This window comes from Rhizophagus irregularis, chromosome 28 (assembly GCF_026210795.1).
Source record: "Rhizophagus irregularis chromosome 28, complete sequence".
Classification (NCBI taxonomy): domain Eukaryota; kingdom Fungi; phylum Glomeromycota; class Glomeromycetes; order Glomerales; family Glomeraceae; genus Rhizophagus; species Rhizophagus irregularis.
This window is the reverse complement of record NC_089456.1, coordinates 2,246,733-2,266,953: the sequence shown is the minus strand read 5'-3', so window position 1 is coordinate 2,266,953 and position 20,221 is coordinate 2,246,733. Positions and strand designations below refer to the sequence as shown.

General features: G+C 26.7%; 4 protein-coding genes across 5 annotated transcripts; 3 read left to right on the top strand and 1 right to left on the bottom strand.

Moving 5' to 3' along the window:
• Positions 1 to 1,098: 1,098 nt before the first annotated feature.
• OCT59_019134 (uncharacterized protein) lies at positions 1,099 to 3,407 on the top strand (the record flags this gene model as incomplete). Its single annotated transcript, XM_066135824.1, has 2 exons — positions 1,099 to 1,611; positions 2,190 to 3,407. The coding sequence occupies 2 exons, from the start codon at positions 1,099 to 1,101 to the stop codon at positions 3,405 to 3,407; spliced, it is 1,731 nt and encodes a 576-aa protein (XP_066005079.1).
• A 3,489-nt stretch (positions 3,408 to 6,896) lies between these two features.
• OCT59_019133 (uncharacterized protein) lies at positions 6,897 to 8,469 on the top strand (the record flags this gene model as incomplete). Of its 2 annotated transcripts, none has more annotated exons than XM_066135823.1 (2): positions 6,897 to 7,530; positions 7,586 to 8,469. In XM_066135823.1, 2 exons carry the CDS (start codon positions 6,897 to 6,899, stop codon positions 8,467 to 8,469), a joined length of 1,518 nt encoding a protein of 505 aa, XP_066005078.1. The 2 variants fall into 2 exon arrangements, with proteins under 2 accessions (XP_066005078.1, XP_066005077.1); XM_066135822.1 differs by lacking the exon at positions 7,586 to 8,469 and having other exon boundaries at positions 6,897 to 7,334; positions 7,427 to 7,429.
• A 1,876-nt stretch (positions 8,470 to 10,345) lies between these two features.
• Positions 10,346 to 12,076, top strand: OCT59_019132 (uncharacterized protein; the record flags this gene model as incomplete). Its single annotated transcript, XM_066135821.1, has 2 exons — positions 10,346 to 11,310; positions 11,446 to 12,076. 2 exons carry the CDS (start codon positions 10,346 to 10,348, stop codon positions 11,912 to 11,914), a joined length of 1,434 nt encoding a protein of 477 aa, XP_066005076.1. The 3' UTR covers positions 11,915 to 12,076.
• Positions 12,077 to 16,707: 4,631 nt separating this feature from the next.
• Positions 16,708 to 18,449, bottom strand: OCT59_019131 (uncharacterized protein; the record flags this gene model as incomplete). Its single annotated transcript, XM_025330113.2, has 8 exons — positions 16,708 to 16,899; positions 16,977 to 17,210; positions 17,293 to 17,433; positions 17,511 to 17,621; positions 17,700 to 17,840; positions 17,915 to 18,025; positions 18,106 to 18,258; positions 18,339 to 18,449. 8 exons carry the CDS (start codon positions 18,447 to 18,449, stop codon positions 16,708 to 16,710), a joined length of 1,194 nt encoding a protein of 397 aa, XP_025184567.1.
• Between the last annotated feature and the right edge of the window lie 1,772 nt (positions 18,450 to 20,221).

The window sequence follows — 20,221 nt, the reverse complement described above, 5'->3', positions numbered from 1 at the left end:
GCGGTAAATACATTATTTCTTTAGAATAATAAATTATATCTAATTAAAAAAAAAGAATAAAACTAAAATAAAATCAATGACCTATTAATAAAATAATTTTTCAATTGCTAAATTGCATATGTAATGTACTAATATAATAATTAAAAAATCTAATTTTTTGACAATTTTTAAAATAATTTGTATCTAATAATAAAAAAAATATTTTAATTAATAAAATAATTTTAAATACCAAATTACATTAAATACCAATATGTTTATGTAACTTTCACATATATTTAATTTACTACTAAATACTAGATAGGTATATTTATATCCCAGTAAATAGTCATCATTTATAATTTATATTGTATTCATTTGGAATTTATGTATATTGTTAATTTTATATACTAAATTTGAGCCACTTAATAAAATTTAAAAAAATTATTTTTTAATAATGTACTAAACTTGTACTATTTGCTTGGTTTTGTACTAATTATGTATTTTTAATCATATTCTAAATTTGTGTTAATCACTCAATTTTATACTCGTAATATGCTAAATTTGTACTAGTTGCTTAGTTTTATACTAGTTTTATATCTATATTCGTATTAATTACACATTTTGAATTTTTTTTGAACCATATACTAAATTTGTACTAGTTATGGTTTTTTTTAATTATATACTAAATTCGTACTAATTTGGCAGTATTTCTTCATGTAACATTTAACATTTATTCTTTTTCTGAAATATATAAGTGCTCTTATCTGGATTATCGACCTTATCAATAATATAGTAAAAATTTACTACTACTAAAAATCCTACGTAACGATCAAACACATTAAACATTTTTGAAATTGCATATCACGTGTATGTGTATCACGTGAAATATTATTATTAATACTGATCTCCGATCTCTTTTTTAAACTTTTTTTTTTTAGGAGGCTCCCCAAAAAAAAACTCTTTCCCCTTTTATGAATTTTCGTTAGTTTTCCGCAGCAATTTTGCATAAGTTTCATTTTTTCGTTTCTATCCAAAACACCAAAGGGGGAGAGGCCTATACAGGCACCTCTGTCTTATACGAGGTTTTTGGTTCTTATTATACCCTATATTATATGAAATATGTCTTCTACACCTTTTATTGAAATAGACTGGTCTTCCGCTTCACAACATTCTTATCCTCAACTTGGTGACTTTATACTGCCTGAAAACGACTCAGCCATAATATTACATAACACTGAGCGGTCAACAGTACTTTCCGCTAAGGATATTCTTTCCCTTGATATTGATGATATTTATCCTTATATGTACTCAACTCTTCACTTCAAAGACAATGACTTGGAAGAAACCTATAATGAAAACGAAGATGACTATTTTCAAGAACTACTAAATACTGCACTAAACGCTGAAATACAAGAAGTCAGCCATGGAGGAAATGATATACCTCCAGTTTACGACACTCCTTTAACTCCTATACAGGACAACATTCCTTTACCACTACTGGATACTACGCCTCCCTCAGATAATTTACCCACAATTTTAACTCCTATACAGGACAATATTCCTTTACCACCACTGGATACTGCGCCTACCTCAGAAAATTTACGCACAAATGAGAAAAAAAATACTTTGCTGGTCTCCCTGAAAAAATTTCACGTGACTATGCCAAAACGTTCCGGTTATAACAAGATTTACGAAATTCGCCGCTCTAGGAGTTTCTTTTTTGAGCTTGCTGATCATAATCAAAACACCAATGAAATTCATTTGAAGATACACACGAATGATTATCATATGAAAACTAAACCGATTAGTTATAATAACACAAGTTCGTTCCCCAATGACAAATATCAAATCAGCTGCATGATTACGCATTTTTTTGCCTCACAAAGAGTTATTCCACGTCGAATACAAGACAAATATTTTAATTTTTTACGCAACAAATTAATGGATAGAATTAAAATAATTAGATCACGTGCTAGTAGTACTACCAATCGAAATTATTCTACTAAAACATTTTTTAACTTTACTTATAAGAAACATCGCTTTCACTTTGGCATTTATATACCTTGACCCTTATTAATAACCCTGAACATTTTCATAAGGACACACAATGTGGTATTCCTACTCCTTTCGTCATGTCACATCATAGACACGCATGCGTTATACATCAACGCACCTTTTCACAAAATCATTGTTTTAAAAATATCAAAAAGAAACCTTTACCTAAATCGGACGATATACCAACGGATTTCATCAATACTAAATCATCTTACGCCAATTTATTATATTACAGATGGCTTAATGGTAAATCAAAACGTATTACCTCTAGACGACTGGGTATTTCGTATAACAGCGATATTCACGCTAGAGATCTCTCTACAACATTCAAAAAAGGCAACAGACATATGTATCGAAAATGTCTGACCAAGTTCCAACGTGATTTGTCTCCTAATTTACGGACACAAAAGCAACAAGATATACGTTTCAAGCGCACTTGCCGTCGTGTATTTAATAAAATGCGTTTACCGCCTGATCGTAAGGCTACTAATCAGGACTATTTAGCGATAGCACGCAAATATCGCTTTGTATTCATGAAAAACCAAAAAGTCAAAATACCTATTCGACATTTATCATACAAACAATGTGATTCAATCCCGAACGCTGACGACTATTCGTTCTTGGTTCCTTACTTCGCTACGGATTTCAACCATAAACAACAAATCATGACGAAACTCACTCAAGCATCATCATCTACTGGCCCTTCTGCACCACCTGAGAATTACAATCCAATTCCGGATGTGTTTATTCCTAAAAAATATCATGATATTATACCTAAAGACCCGATTTATATGAATAATCGTTATGTGGTTCCTGGATCTAGAGAATGGTTTACTTATATGTATAACGTTGATGAATCTTATTATCCACCAGAGAGTAGTACCCCACGTTACAACGCTAAAGGGAAATATGTAGCCAGAACTCCAGTATACCGTTCAGGAGTAGTAGAAAATTACATACCATCACATATAGTAGAAAAATCTCAACTACGTAGAACTGAAAAAATAAAGGCGGATGCTTTAACAATAGAGGCAGCATACCATGGGACTACTCCCAAGCATTATAATACTCATGCTAATATCATCAAATCCATAACAGACGCTTCATATTATTTTCACGAAAGCACACCTGGTTATTTAGCCAAAAGAAAACAGATTCATGACTCCGGTCTCAGTATTGATATGTTAGATAAAAAGCATAATAAAGCTATTAAAAATCATAATCTCCATACTCAAGGAGCTGTACGTTTCCCTACGCATCCATATGTTGATGTATCAGATGATACAGCAGAGGTCGAATATCAGCCTAACAAACGTGACGATATTAATAACGAGAATCATTATTTCTCATTTCAGGATCATAAAATGAAATGACTCCGTCCTACACCAGATACTACCGATGACTCCCTGGTACCAGGACTTCATGTTTTAAGACCGTTTAATTAATTATATATATATATATTAGTATTCTTTTATTTGGAGTACGACACTTTTACCTAGTAGTTTAATCTACATTTTCTGTTCGTTTTTCGTTATCATATGTATAACACAACTTAAAATAGTGTGAAACATTCCACCTCTTACAGTATTCACAGGTGGCAACCTTGGTTGAAAGGAAAATACGGATCTTAATTTTTTATATTTTGATTGATACTGTAGATAAAGTCAGACTATATTAGCCGCCCTTTAACTTTCTTTTTTTAGATAGCCGCTAGTCTCTCGGATGGTTTTTTATGGTTCCCATTTGATTTTTTAGCGTAGTCTTACTTTATCAAATAGTACAGATCGAAGAGTGGGGTCCTGTAGGGGATGACGAACAAAGGTCTATACACATATATTAGTTTTAAGTATTTTCAAACTCTTTTTTCTTCTATTTGTAATAGCCTGGGTTTTAACACTCTTTTAGTAATAAAATAAATAAAATAAATAAATAAATAAACTTTTTTTTTTTAACTTTTTTTTTAACTTTTTTTTAATAAAACTTTCTCTTTCGTTTTTCCTTTCTCCTCTCTTTCTTCCTCTCTTTCATTCTTCCCTTTTCATTAACTAGAAACATCAAAATTCCAAGAAAATTATTTCCCAAGAAGAAAAAAAATAAAAGCTTACCAAGAATATGGAAAACACAAGCTTTCCAAACTGGAGACGGCCAGGTGGGTGTTTATTTTTCTTTTTTTTTCTATTTCTTTACTGTTAAAATTGTTAACATCATTTTTTTTTTAGGTTTTATTTTTATTTCATAAAAGTGGAGGTAGCACTTTTTTTTTATTATTTTGTTGTATTTTTTTGTTCATGTGTTAATTTTTCTTTTTTTTTTAGATTTTTTTCTTTGTTTTAGCCTTCGGACATGTTAGATTTTGGTAAGAAGAGGAGTTTTTTTTAATATATCTCTTTTAATAAAATGTTTCAGTTTCTAACATTTCATTCATTCATTTTTTTAGATGGAACAGAGCATGGAACTCAGAATTCAGCAATTTTTGATCTGGGGATTTGTTTTCTGTGGGTTTTTAATGGACTTTTTATTATCATTTTTTAACGAAATTTTACTTATATTTTGTTATTTTTTTTTCTTTTTTTTAGAAGACCGGCTCTTCTGATTTTTAGACGTTTGGAATTTTGCATGTGGGTTTTTTCTTTAAGTCTTTATATTAATGAAATATTTATTAACTAAAATTTTGTTCCTTTCTTTTTTGGGGCGTTTTATAGGAAGAATACAGCTTCGAACTCTGAAGAAACCTAATATTCTGGTACTTAGGTTATTATCATGTCAATAACTTCTTATTTTTATAAAAGTTTAATTATTTGTTTTCTACTTTAAAATATATTAAACATATGTAATACAAATAGATTAAAACTGCGTGACACAAATATAAAATTTGTTAATACGTACATGTACAAATTTATATTCAAAATAGCTCATAATTGGAATATATTTAATATAACTACATATAAAAAAGTGGCTCATATACAGATTTATTTGGCACAAATTTAGATATAAAAATGGTATAAATCTATATACAAAAATAGATTAAAGCTGGACTACAACTTGAATAAGCTTAAAATAAATACAGTACAAATTTTGTGCCAAATGGGCTCACGATATAGTGCATAACTTATGGATATAAATTTGGTACAAATTGATGTGAAAACTTTTTATTGGGTATATGTAACTTCCACATATATTTAATATACTAATAATTGAAAGATCCAATTTTTTGGCAATTTTAAAAATAAAAAAACCAAAAGTCAATATTTTTTCAATAAACCAATTTTTTAAATGCCAAATACTAACATTAAATAAATAGTATATTTATTATCTACAAAGATATTATATAATGAATTGGATAATTAAATAATTTATTTATATATTCTTAATGTAATATATATATATTATATTAAAGTAAACTTCTATAAATAGCATGTGATGTATTATTTTATAACAATTAGAATAATAAATTAAATTATTAATTAATTATATCAATTATAAATTTTTGTAAATTTTCTTTATAAAATTTTCGTATAATATTTATAAGAAATAATTTATTTATCGCACGTGCGATGCAAATTTTTATGTTTATCATTGCCATTTTAAGGGGGTGGCGATGTATAAGCAGGTTGATCAACATAAATAATTTACAAAAAAGGAAAGTGGCGATGCATCGCACGTGCGATGAATAAATTTACTCTATTTATAAAACACAATGTTCATATAACTTTTATATATTAAATAAATAATAAAACAATATCTAGTATTCTGATTTAAAAAAAAACAAATGTCTATTATCTGATTAAATATTTACATTAAATTGCTGAAAGCTAAACTGCTTTAGCTTGAAATCAAGTAATTACAAATAGAAAGATAAAATATATATAGCTTGTTGGATTGTTTTTTTGAGATATTTTAAATGTATACCTTTAGGATTAATAAATAAATAATAAAATATTAACATTTTCTTGAAATAATTTTTTATATTTTTAAATATTTATAAATGCTAATAACTTTTATTTATTGATAATAGAAATTCCACTATTTAGCATATTTTGATGAGACAAAGACAACAAAATATAATTTATTTATTTATGATTACTGAATAATTAGTTAAAATATTTACATTCATAATGCTGGCCAAATTTACAAAAACGGACATAAATGTCCGTTTTTATAATTCCGGCCAAATTTATGTCCGTTTTTATAATTCTGGCCAAATTTGCAAACGGACATAAATGTCCGTTTTATAATTCCGGCCAAATTTTGCTGGGCGAAATTATCTTAATTCTGGCCAAATTAATGTGTAACCTTGAAAAAATTTTTGCCTTTTTTATAGTTACAAGGTGGTACAAAATGTACATTAATGCAATCCTTGACCATGAGTTTATAAGTAAATATCCAGTCAAAAGTTATAAAATTGCCTTATTTGTAATTAAATGTTGGTAAGTTGTTTGGACCAATCAGATCTCGTGGGCTAATCTGGCCCATGGGCAGTTTATAAGCTAAGATGTAGTGCACGCCCACTTAGCTTAGAAACTATGCCGATCATTTGGCTGGGGTGAATAATTTATGAATAATTTATGATGTATGATAAGAGAAGTTTAATAAAAGCGAACAAATAGTTACTATTTGTGACTAACTACTGCGTATATCATTTTATTTGTATTACTAATTGCGCCTAATTATTAAAAGATGACACACAATTTATTATTGACAGTTTGTGCGACAATATCGTCATCAGTCATCACTCCGAAAAATTATATATAAATTTGCTCAGTTTGGTCTTATAATTCTTATAATAAAACGATACACCCTTATTCTTCTTTTCGTTCTTATAATAAAACGATACACCCTTATTCTTCTTTTCGTTTACAAATATGTCATGTTCAAAAATATTTTCAGGAGATTTACCTGAACTAATATATGAAATCATTGAATATTTTCAGAATGATTATTCAACCTTACATTCATGTATTTTAGTTAATAAACTATGGTGTCGCTCAGCAATTCCATTATTATGGGAAAATCCATTTTCAATTCCTACCGGAAATTACAATTTTATTGAAATTTACTTACATTATTTAAATGATGATTTAAAATCAAAATTAAATGAATATAAAATTATTGGTCCTTTATTAACTACAAATACACTTTTCAATTATCCTAGTTTTATAAGATATTTAAATATAAGAAAAATTAACTCTTCTATTGAGATGTGGTTAAAAGCCGATGATATAAACTTAAATATGGATTTAGTATTTGAATTTATAAATTTCATTAATATGTCATTAATTAAATTGTTTATTGAAAATGAAGTAAATTTACATACCCTTGAACTTGAAATTTATTATAACCCATGTATTGAAGATATTCTTGATATTATTTTACAAAATCCAAATTTCATTAGTAATAATATTAGAAATTTAAAATTAAGTTCTAATGAGAGTGATGATTCACTAATTAAATATCGTGTAAAAAAAATAATTAATTCAAATCAAAATCTCAAAAAAAGTATCCTTCAGTACTATTTCCCTTTCTAAATATCAATCATTATTATTATCAAAAGAATCTAATTGTTCAAATACCTTAAATACAATCACTCTATCTCATATCAATTTCAGAGGTATGAATAATTTAGTTGAAGTATTTGAAAGATTAAATGTTTTAGAATCTGTTCATATCATTTATTGTTATTCTTTAGATGGTTTTATTCAACAAATTATTAAATTAACCAAACCATTTAAACTAAAATCTTTATTTTTAAGAATCATGGGATTACAAATTGAATCATTAGAATTATTATTACAAAAATCTGGTAATTATTTAGAAAATTTTGGTTACTACAATGATTTATCATCAGATCAACAATTACTTCAATTAATTAATTATTGTAAAAATATCAGATCATTTTATTTAGATAGCAGAATTAAAGACGACATTATTTCTTTAATATTCAGTTTAATTGAAAATATTAAACAAAATCTTAATTATCTTTCAATCAATTTAAGTAATTATGAAGATAATGAATATAGTAATATCAAGTCAATATTACAAAATTTAGGACAAACACTTCCTTCTAAACTTGAATATTTAAGTTTGGTTCTTCGCATTAAAGCAAATGATATTGAAATATTCTTAAAAAATTCTCAAGATAATTTCTTTAATAAATTGGTAATTGAAAATAAAAAACAGGAAGATGATAATTATATTGATATTTTACCTTATATAAAAGAATATGTTATGAAGAAGAGAAGAGTTAAATATTTGGCTATTAAGAATACTTTAATTCGGGGATGTGTTAAGAGAGAAGTGGATTTGTTTGATTTAAAAGACGAAGTGAAGGAATTTAAGTTACATAATATTAAAGTACTTAGTTATATTAGATTGTCTATTGATATTTATAGATTTTTTAATGAAATTGATGAATTATTTAATTGTTATAAATATTAGATAGAAATATTTTCTAAATTATATAACTTATCCTAGCTATATTCATTTATTTGTAATTATTTTATAGTTAAACAATTGTTAATCGTTTAAAGAAAGTTTTTAAATAAATATTGAAAATAATAATTAAGGTAAGGATATAAAACCGTAAATCCAAGTAAAATTATTTTCGGTATTGAAAAAAAACCGAATTGAAAAAAATCTATTTTTCGGTATTAAATAAAAAAAAAGAAATTCATTTTCGAAAACTAAAAATAAAAAAAGCGATTAAAAAAAATTATTTTTCAGTATTGAAAAAAGACAAAAATAATAAAAATATAAAAATATAATTAAAAAATTTGTTATATTTGAAAAAAAATAAAAATATTAATAATACAAAAAAAAAATATTAATAATAAAGAAAAATCGGTTTTGAAAAAAAAATTGAAAAAAAAAATTTGAAAAATAAAAATCTCAGTTTAAACAACTGAAAATAATTTCAATTGACCTTTTTCATTAGCAGTTAGTATTATTAAATTAAAAATTTCATCACATGACCCCAATAGAATAATAATATAATATTTGGTGATTATCGAAAAAACTAATGCAAATTAAATACAATAGTAACTTTGAAGAAATATTTTATAAGGATTAATGTAGTTTTTTCAAAATTTTCCTTTTTTAATTATGTTTGGTTTAGAGTAGTACTATTTACACTTAATGAGTTTGTTTTCTTTGGTTTAAATTATAACTAATATAAAATTTTAGATTAGTTTAGACTAGCAGACTAGCAAAGTTTTTTAGTCGTTCATTTAGCGTAGTTACTTTATCGTTATTATTCGATCACTGATCCAAACCTAAATGGTGAAAGAATGTATACAGGAAAAAAAATTCGGTTTGAAAGAAAAAATGCCAAACAGAAAAAGGAAAAGGGAAAAAAAATTTCGGATTGGAAAAAAAGCCAACCGGAAAAAAAAAGTAAAAAAAATCCGAAAAAATAAAAACGAAAAAAAATTTGTGGTGAGGGACAAAGAGAAAAATCGGGTTGAAAAAGAAACTGAAAAGGAAAAATAAAGAAAAAATAAAAAAAATTTCGAAAGAAAAAAAAAAAATTTGGAGGAAAAGAAAAAGGATAAAGAAAGAAAAAAAAAATAAGTACCGAAAAAATTCTGACAATAATTCAGTCCAAAAAAGACCGAAAAAAAAATTAAAAAAAAAATTAATAATACGGTCTATAAAAAAGACCGAAAAAAAGAAACAATAGGATTGTTTAATAATAATTTTTCGGTTTTGGAAAAAAAACCAAATTTAAACGAAAAAAAAACAAAAAAAAAGAAAGAGGAAAAAACGAAAAATTTTTTAAAAAAAGGAAAAGAAAAAGGTGTTTCGAAAGAGAAAAGAGGAAATTTTTAAAAAAAAGAAAGAACCAAAAGTAAAAGATCGGTTCAAGAAAAAAAAAAATTCCGATTAAAATTTCATTAACCGGAATTGGATTAGACGTACAACATGGCTCGCCGATCAAGCGGGTGTATCAGAGTATCAGCAATTCTTTCCGACTATTGCTTATGTCTTTTTTTTTTTTTGTTTGTATTTTTTTTTTAGGTAAAATGAAATACTTTATTAATTATATGATAAAGGACATACAAATATATAAAATATATCTAAAGCTTGGTAACGAAATTACCTCCCTCCATACCTTACGTTTATCCAATTCACTGATACCTTTGTTTGTATTACTTTAATAGTAATTTTAAAACATGTTACACACACACAATTTATATTGACATTGTTTGTACGACAATATCGGAATCATCACTCCGAAAATTGGATATAAATTTACTCAGTTTGGTCTTACAATAAAATGATAGTACCCTTATTCTCTTCTTTTTCGTTTATAAATATGTCATGTTCGAAAATATTTTCAGGAGATTTACCTGAACTAATATATGAAATCATTGAATATTTTCAAAATGATTATTCAACCTTACATTCATGTATTTTGGTTAATAAACTATGGTGTCGTTTAGCAATTCCATTATTATGGAAAAATCCATTTTCAATCCCTACCGGAAATTACAATTTTATTGAAATTTACTTATATAATTTAAATAAATATTTAAAAGAAATATTAAATGAATACCAAATTATTGATTCTTTATTAACTTCAAATACACTTTTCAATTATCCTAGTTATATAAAATATTTAAATATAAGTAAAATTAACCCTTCTATTGAGTTATGGTTAAAAGCTCATAATATAAACTTAAATATGGATTTAGTATTTGAATTTAAAAAATTTATTAATATATCATTAATTAAATTATTTATTGAAAATGAAGTAAATTTACATACCCTTGAACTTGAGGCCTCTAATGCTTATTATACTAACACATACTATATTAATAATATTCTTGAAATAATTTTACAAAATCCAAATTTTATTAGTAATAATATTATAAATTTAAAATTTTCTATTTCAAGTTCTATTAATAATAACCGTATATCACAATTAATTAATTTACAACAAAATCTCAAAAAAATATCCTTCAGTTCTAATACCCTTCCTTTATATCAATCATTATTATTATCAAAAGAATCTAATTGTTCAAATACCTTAAATACAATCATTTTCCGTGATATCAATTTTAGAGGTATAAATAATTTAGATAAAATATTTGAACAATTAAATGTTTTGGAATCTGTTCATTTAATTTATTGTTATTCTTTAAATACTGAATTTATTCAACAATTTATTAATTTAACTAAACCAATTAAATTAAAATCTTTATTTATAAATGAGATTCCACGAATTGAATCATTAGAATTATTATTGCAAAAATCTGGTAATTATTTAGAAAATTTTGGGTATGGATTAAGATTTTCTTTTTTTGGAATGCAAACAAAACGACAATTATTAGAATTAATTATAAAATATTGTAAAAATATTAGATTACTTGATTATTGTGTATTTAATGACGACATTAATTCTTTAATGTCCAGTTTAATTGAAAATATTAAACAAAATCTTAATTATCTTTCAATCAATTTAAGTAATTATAAAAATAATAATATCAAGTTAATATTACAAAATTTAGGACAAACACTTCCTTCTAAAATTGAATATTTAAGTTTGGTTCTTGACATTAAAGTAAATGATATTGAAATATTCTTAAAAAATTCTAAAGTTACTTTCTTTAAGAAATTGGTAATTAAAATTGTAAGCCAAAAAGATGTTAATTATGTTGCTGTTGTACCTTATATAAAAGAATATATTATGAAGAAGAAAAGAGTTAAATATTTAGCTATTAAGAGTACAATTTTTAGTAATACTAAGTTATATTGTATGGATTTGTTTGATTTAAAAGACGAAGTGAAAGAATTTAAGTTACATAATATTGAAGTACTTAGTTATATTAAATTATTTACTGATATTACTGATATTTATAGATTTTCAAATGAAATTGATTAATTATTTAGTTTTTTTTTAAAGTATTGGATAGAAATATTTTTAAATTTATAAATGGAAGTTGCTTTATGAATTACTTATCCACTTAATTTATTTATAATTATTTTTTAAAGTATAGTTAAACAATTGTTAATCGCTTGAAGAAAGTTTTTAAATAAATATTATAAAATAATAATTAAGAAAAGGATATAAAACAGGACCCAGAAATATATATATATAGGGTCAGGTGATGAAAAAAATTTTTTACGCATTTTTTCAGGGCCGGAATTATGATAATGTCAGTCAACTACTATAATAGGAAATAACATTTTGACTGGCATTATTAAAAATTATCTAAAAAAGGAAGGATTTTCATGATTTTTTAGTTCAAAATACGAAAACTCAAACCTGACCCTTATATATATATTTCTGGGTCCTATCTCGCCCAGGTTTGTGAACATTGAGTTCATGAAAGCATTATAAGTAGCCTGTTTGCGTATAAATTGTTAATGGATTAGTTACTATGATCTGGTGAGGCAACTTTTTGAAATAGACATGATTTATCTAACATTGAGGAGAGATCAAAAAGTAAGAGCAACTTTATCCACATGGCCACGGCAGTTATAAATGCTTTAAGAATTTCTTTATATGATTTAGTAAGTATTTCGTTCACTTGGCTGTTATAAAATCGTTAGAGTCTTTGGCTGATTCATATGAGGGACATAATATGTTTTGGTCTGAAAATACATGTGGATAATAACGTTTTTGTAATACTCCTGTGGTGGTGACAAAAACTTTTAATTTTGAATCCATGTGTTGTTCACTGCATATCGTATTGCTCTATGAGCCATTTTTGTATGTATAGCCAATCAATATTCAGAGTAGATTAATATGGTCCATTTTCGAATTATTAAGTTATTTTCACATTAGTATTTATTTTTCTATAAATAATAAAGGCCATAATTTCATAAATCATGAGACTTTAAGGTCCGAAATTTTGTTTGCATATTTTGCGGGATTTTCAATATCAGGTGCCAATTATGCCCTATAAAAAAAATTGGATACGTTTTTTATAAAGTTTTTATACGATTTTTTTCCTTAGAAATAACGTATCATAATAGGATACGGAAAAATGCACAATTCCGTATCACTAAAAATATGGTTTGGATACGGAATTTGCACGGGATTCATATGGAATTTACATGATTTGATCACTGATTTTATCACGAAATTTATACGATTTGGTCACTGAATTTACTATTTGTATTACAGTTTACTATAATTGTATTTACATAATCTAATTTTACTTTATTAAATTAAATAAAAAATAAAAAACAAACAAAATAAAAATACATTATGAAAGTTCCCTCCTTGTTAAAGCCATCTAATGCAACCAAAATTATCTATAAGTTCAGGTTCATTTGGAGTCAAACAACCTAAAAAAACAAAAAAAAAGAAACATAAGAACGTCTAACTTAATTGGAAACAAAACCCCTCTCATATAGTATCTGAAATCGTCCAAGTCACCAAAGGTCAGCATTCCTACAAAAAAAGAAAGAGAACTCCAGAATGTCTGACCTACATAAAAGAAAAGAATTATGAAGTGTCTGATGAAAAAGAAACCAAAACAACAAAATAAATCCAAAACTGACCTACAAAAAAAGAAGACTTGGAAGCAACAAAACTGAAACAACCTACAAAAAGAAAAGAATCTGAACCCAACTTACAAAAAAAAAAAGAAATTTGAACTGACCTAAAAAAAGAAAAAAATACTGAACCATACTACAAAAAGGAAAGGACTCCCAAACTGATCTAGTACAAAAAAGAAAAAAGAAACTGAATCTTCTCACAAAAAAAATCTGCTGGCCTATGAAATAAAAAAAGGGATAAATATAAATAAAAAGAAAGGGGAATAAAGAATAATCAAAAAAAATATTTTTTTAAAAAGAGGGTAACGAAGTTAGTAAAGTTAAATTTTTTTTTAAAGGGAGGACGTCAAAGTTAGAAAATAAAAAATTTTTTATAAAGACAGGAAATAGAAAGAAAAATTTTTTTTTTAAAAAAAAGAAGAGTGGGAATAAAAGAATAAAATCAAAAAAAAATTTTTTTTTTAAGGGAGTGACGAAAAAAATTTTTTTTAAAGTGAGGTACGAAAAAAAAAAATTTTTTTTTTAAAGGGGGGTTGACGAAGAAGAAAAATTTTTTTTAAAAAAAATAACAAAAATAAGACAAGAGAAAAGGAAAGACAGAAAGGAAGATCAAACTCATCAAAGTAAGGATTTATATAAAAACAAAAAACGTATCATAACAAAACAATAAACAATCACGTGATCTCGTGATCTCGTGTTATGATACGTAAAATTATCTTCTAAAAATATTAAGTTTAAAAATTCCGTATACATTCCACATAATTAATTTTTTCCGTATACATTTAGTTTTTTTAAAAAAATGTTCAAAAATGAATTGCTTATTAAATATACGGAATTTGTATACGGAACATATAGAAACGTACATAAAATGTATCCTTTCCGTATACATATTTCTTATAGGGATGCGTACCGCTCTTATGGAAGTCTTTGCGTACAGCTCATAGTAAAAAATTTATTCGCCACCCCATATATATTTCTGGATCCTCAATACAATAAATTTGCCATATGTACTGTCTCAATTTATCACAATTACAAAAAGCAATACGCTCGTAGCGGACAAGATTTTCAGATAAAATATTTCATCTTTGATCACCATGGGTGAGTATTCTTTTTAAAAGTTGGAAATCACATTTTTATTTTTTTATTAAGCCTAAAAATGAAAACTCTACGTTCAAAAAGTCAATGTATACAATGTATATATAATAAGTTTTTTGTAACACAAATTAATGGCTCCAAATACACTATTTACGCTTTTACTTTTACCACAGAATGACCGAATGACCTAATTATTTCTGATCTATAATTCAAAGTCACCTTATAAAAAGTAGGTAAGTTTTTTATACTGAAAGATACGTTTGTATACTGAGAGATACATTTAGATACGTCTTTGTATACTGAAAGATACGGAGAAATGCATAATTCCGTATCTAAGATACGTTTTATATCCCAAAAAATGTATCAGGTGAGATAGGAATTGTTCATATCTCTCAGTATGCATCTACTTTTCTTGTCGGATTTATTTATTTTATTATTATTCGAACAATGCCTCAATAAATATTATCAAGCACGCGATATTAATATACTGTATAAGGACCAGAATGTTCATTATTTTATTAGTCAACTAAGCCTTTTTTTTTAGTAACACGCACTCCTTTATTGAAATGTAACAAATGAAAAAACATTTTCATACAAATCTTAATACGTAATAAAGAAATACATACAGTAGAAGTATAAAAATATGACTATCTACTGCGCTAGCCACAATGGATGCGCCAATTCTATACTATCTATGTCTGTAAGTCTATCTAACGCCTATAAACTATACCTTTTGTTTTCGCGATTTTTAGGATTTGCTAAAAGTCTTGATCCATAATCTTTATTCAACCGGTTATGTTCATAAACTTAAATATCTGATATAGACTACATTTTGCAATCCTTCATATGATGACGGTGTTTGTTATTGTTGTAAGTTCGTTTGTCCACCCGTTTGTTTGAACCACGTGATTCAAAAGTTGCATTCTCCAAAACGGTATGACCTTTCTCTTCTGCCCAATATGACGTCAAAGGTTCTGCATGGGTTGAATCCTCTTGTTTCTTCGTCTTCTTTATCCTCCCATAATTCCGTAATGATTTCTTGAACTTCTTCCATCATACTTGACTTCTCGATGTAGTGTTGATTTTTGGTATTTCTTCGATCAAAACATCTTGTCTATATTTATTTACCATTAGTCGACTAAGGCCACACAAATTCAATTTTTCGGTTCACGTAACATTGAAATTTAAAATCGACCCGGGTATCCGGGGTTTGTTGTTTATTTATAAAAAAAAATTATATATAAAATCGTGGCATTTGATCGGTTGACTTTTAAAGGAGGAATTCAGAAGTTCTCAGCCACGTGATAAACGTACCCGCCAATAAAATTACTTTCTGATCACGTGATAAATTTTTATATATAAACTTTTTTTATTGAAATTTGAAAAAGTGACCCTGCCGGGTGAAGTGTGTGGCCTAAGCTTTTAATTATACTTTTCATAAGCTTTATATTAATTGGATCTAATATCAAATAGCGTATAAAAATTATACACGAAGTTTATTGACACATGATTCTGTATTACACAGTGTAACATTATATTATAAGCGTGATGACCGTGATGTGCTAAATATCGGTACGACAACTACGACATGTACATGAGTCCTATAGGGCCGTATATTATATTACAATTATACAATTAAACTAGACACGCTGATTCATAAACGAACTTTTCATTTTTATTTAAGGTAGAAATGAAGGAGGAGAAGATTGATTACTAAATTGACTAAAGTACAATAAAAAAAAAAGTAAGGAAAAAAAAACTATTTTTTTTTTTCGAATAAATTTTTTAAGAATTTCTTAAATTTTTTGAAATCAGTACGGGTTAAAATTTACAAAAACCTAATTTACACAAAAATTAATCTCATTGTAGATTTATATTACGTGATAACTAAAATAAAATTAATTTAACATTGTTCTAAGTATTTTTGGGAAACAGAGAGACCCACTCCCGCTATAAAGAATAAGCAAAAATATCCATCGCTGGTTTTGCGAAGAGGAGAGATATAATTGGCCTAGTTTCCTGAGTATCCCGTGTTTCCCAAACTTCCTGGGTCTTTTGAGTTCCTCGAGTTTCCTAAATTTCTAAAGCTTCCAAAGTTTTTCGAGTTTCCAGAAGTTCCGGAGTTTCTTGAGCTTCTCGAGTTTCTGAAGCTTCAAGAGTTTCTAGAGTTTCCAAAAGTTCTGGAATTTCTTGAGCTTCTAGAGTCTTCTGAATTCCTTGGGCATCTTCAGATATCAATTTTATCTTGGCAGCGTAATCAAGGAACTGATAGTAAATACATAAAATTAGCATCAAACATATAGAACGCTTTCTTAAACATCTCAATAGCTAAAGATTATTACCTCATCAAAGGGAATATGCTTTTTATTATTACCACAAATCTCATCGAATTTCTCCTTTAGCATTGTATTTGATTTCACACTTATTCCAATTAAATCATGTCCTTTTTTGAATTCCTCAAAATTAATACGTCCATTATTATCTATATCAAGTCTTTTAAATATACAAGATAATTCATTGTAGTAATGAAGAAGATCGATGAGACGTCCAAATTCATTGAAATCAATAACGCCATCCTAAAAGATTAGATAATATGAGTACATTAAGTTTTTTGATAGATAGATAAAATTAAAATAATGAAACTAATTTTCAACGAACCCGTGAAACATCAGCAGCTTTGTAGGCACGCATGATAATAGAGTCATTTTCTAAGAAGTGTGGATAGAGTCTAACAACAGCTCTATTGATCTCATCGTAGGATATAGTACCGTCATTATTATAATCAAATACGCCAAAAATCTATCATATAGATAATATATATAAGTTTATCTCGGTTTATCTTGAAAGCTACGACGAAATGAAATGTTTCTAGATACCTTTTTGACCTGATTTTTACTTAGTTTTCTGATAATGAATTCCGCTTTCTCGTTATAGTAATGAAGAGCATCAATGAGATATTCAAATTCTTTAAAATTAATGAAATCACCCTAATAAAATTTGGCAAAGTGAATTTTAGTTTTAATATGTAAAATTAAAAGATGAAAGCATATTTACAAAGATCCTACCTGTGAAGATTTAGGTACTTTTTCATTGTAAGCCTGCATTATAACAGACTTATTTTTTTTAAGGTGTGGATAAAGTGACAAAACGACTTTATTTACTTCGTCAAGAGGTAAGACACCTTCGTTGCTCCAGAAATCAAATACCTATCGTCGGTAGTGGAAATGAAGTCAATATTTTAAAGGTTACATGACACTATCCTAAAAGTGTTTTTAGTTACCTCCGTGATCTGAGCTTCGTCTAATTTTTTAGTAGAGATAACTGCTTTCTCACTATAATCTTGAAGATATTCAAATAAATCATCGAAATCTTCAAAGTTGATAAAACCATCCTAGAAAATTTAGCACAGTAGAAAATTAACGTTTAGTTCGCTTCAAATATGTAGGATTAAAACGATGAAATAAAGTAAACCTTTGACTTTTTAGCGAGTTCTTGAGCTTTTTTGATGACGGTTTTCTTAGCAGTGTCATCATATGCGAGATGTGGATAAAGTTCAACAATAGCTCTATCAATTTCAGCGAGAGAAAGACCACCATTTTCGTTATAATCGAAGAGATCGAAAATCTATCGCAATGATTAATGATTAAGTTTTCAACATCATAAAGTACCACCTAAAACATTAAAGTATTACTAGGTATAAATACCTTTTTAAATTGAGCTTTGTCTAAGTCTAATTCTTCGATAGTTGTAATCGCTTTTTTTTGGGTGAGTTTGCCACATTTTTTGGGAATTCTATTATATGCTCTCTTGTCCATTTTTTCTTTTTAGCTCACGTATATGATTGGGAATTTCTGTACTTTGGTATATTTTCCAACTGTATTTATATTTAACGGACGTGTTAAGATTTCATTGAAAATAGCTTAATTTCGATAAAAAAAAAATTTTTCATTTATCAATTCTGCAGTATCACAATAGACATTCAAAAAATTATTTTTAAATAATAAAAAATTTATAATATTTTATTGAAATGATTGAAAATATCGAAATTTCGGAAAAGTTAACCGACTAGTATCAACTTAATCATTAATCTATATTTGGTTGTTAGAACGAAGCAGGGTATCCTTTTAAAAGAATCAATATTAGGGATCAAAATTCATAGGATCAACATCGCATTAAACTCCATTATAAAAAATAAGGAGATTTAACTTATTATTGTACCGATTGAGATTGGAAATTGCTTTTTAAATTATAAAAATTATAATTTTTATTGAAATGATTTAGATTGGAAATTATTTAATGTAACAAATATCGAAATTTCGGAAAAGTTAACCCGGACTCACAAGATAAATATGGCTAGCATCAATTTATCACTAATCCATATTTGGTTATCAGAACGAAGCGGGGGTATTTTATAAAGAATAAACAAATCATAGGATCAACATCAGATCTAACTTTAAATAACGATGAAAATTTTAAGCATTTAAAAATGTGACAAAAATAGGGTAACAAACCAGTGCAAAATACTCGTTGACAAGAGTAAGTTAAACGTTAATGTTTTGTTTTGGCAAAGAAAAATTTTTATATTTTATTTTTATTATATGTTTAAATAAAATATACACGTTTAATATTTCAATCATTCATTTTACCTTGCTGAAGATTCTTTAGAGAAGTTAATATGCAGTAACTGCATTACTGCAGGGTAACCTTCACATGATAACGCCTTTATGCGTCAAGTTAAAAAAAAATATAGTTTGCCTTTCGACTTTTGGTTTATTATTAAAAAATATGAGTGCAAATGAAAGCCTTAAATAGATTTTATGAGTTAAAATTACTCCCGGTTTTAAACTCCAGTATTTGCATTTGTGGTTTCAGGCGAAAAAATCGAAATCACGTGATGTTAAATTAAACTAACTTTCCGCATGATCATATGATATGTAATATTTATTTTAAACCTAAATAAATTTATTTTTAGAAAACTTTCACCATTCATTTAAACACGAATAAAGTTATCGTATAGAATATTATTATTATTATTATTATTTTCACCAGACCTTATTAGTATTGCGGGTAATTGCTAACGCAATATATCGTATAGATATCTGATATTATTGAATAAGTTATTCGTTAGCGAACTGATTGATTATGTAGTGTAACTATTACCTCGTCAATTCCTACTAAATAAAAAATTTTTTTTCTGTGCCTCGCAACACCGCGAACTTTATTAAGAGTAATTTAAAATTCCGTACCTTCTATTCATCTGAATTCACATATTTGCTATTTCTAAAAAATGAAATCAAATTCTGCAAGGATTAAGAAGCTAGCATTAAATTCTTTCTCCTTAGAATCATTGAATTCCTTCCTGAATTAAATTTCCATCATTTAAAATTTGTCATAAAAGAAATCATTCAACGCGTCTGCTAGTAAACGCATTTCTTTATTGACTGTTATCGTAACACAATTAGTGAATTACAAGAATTAAAACACATGATCGTGAATTAATACTAGCATGTGCTATTTCGTCCGTATTATCTGAATATAAAAATAAAAAAAATAGTACAGACGAAAAATTTAGTACTTAATCTAATTT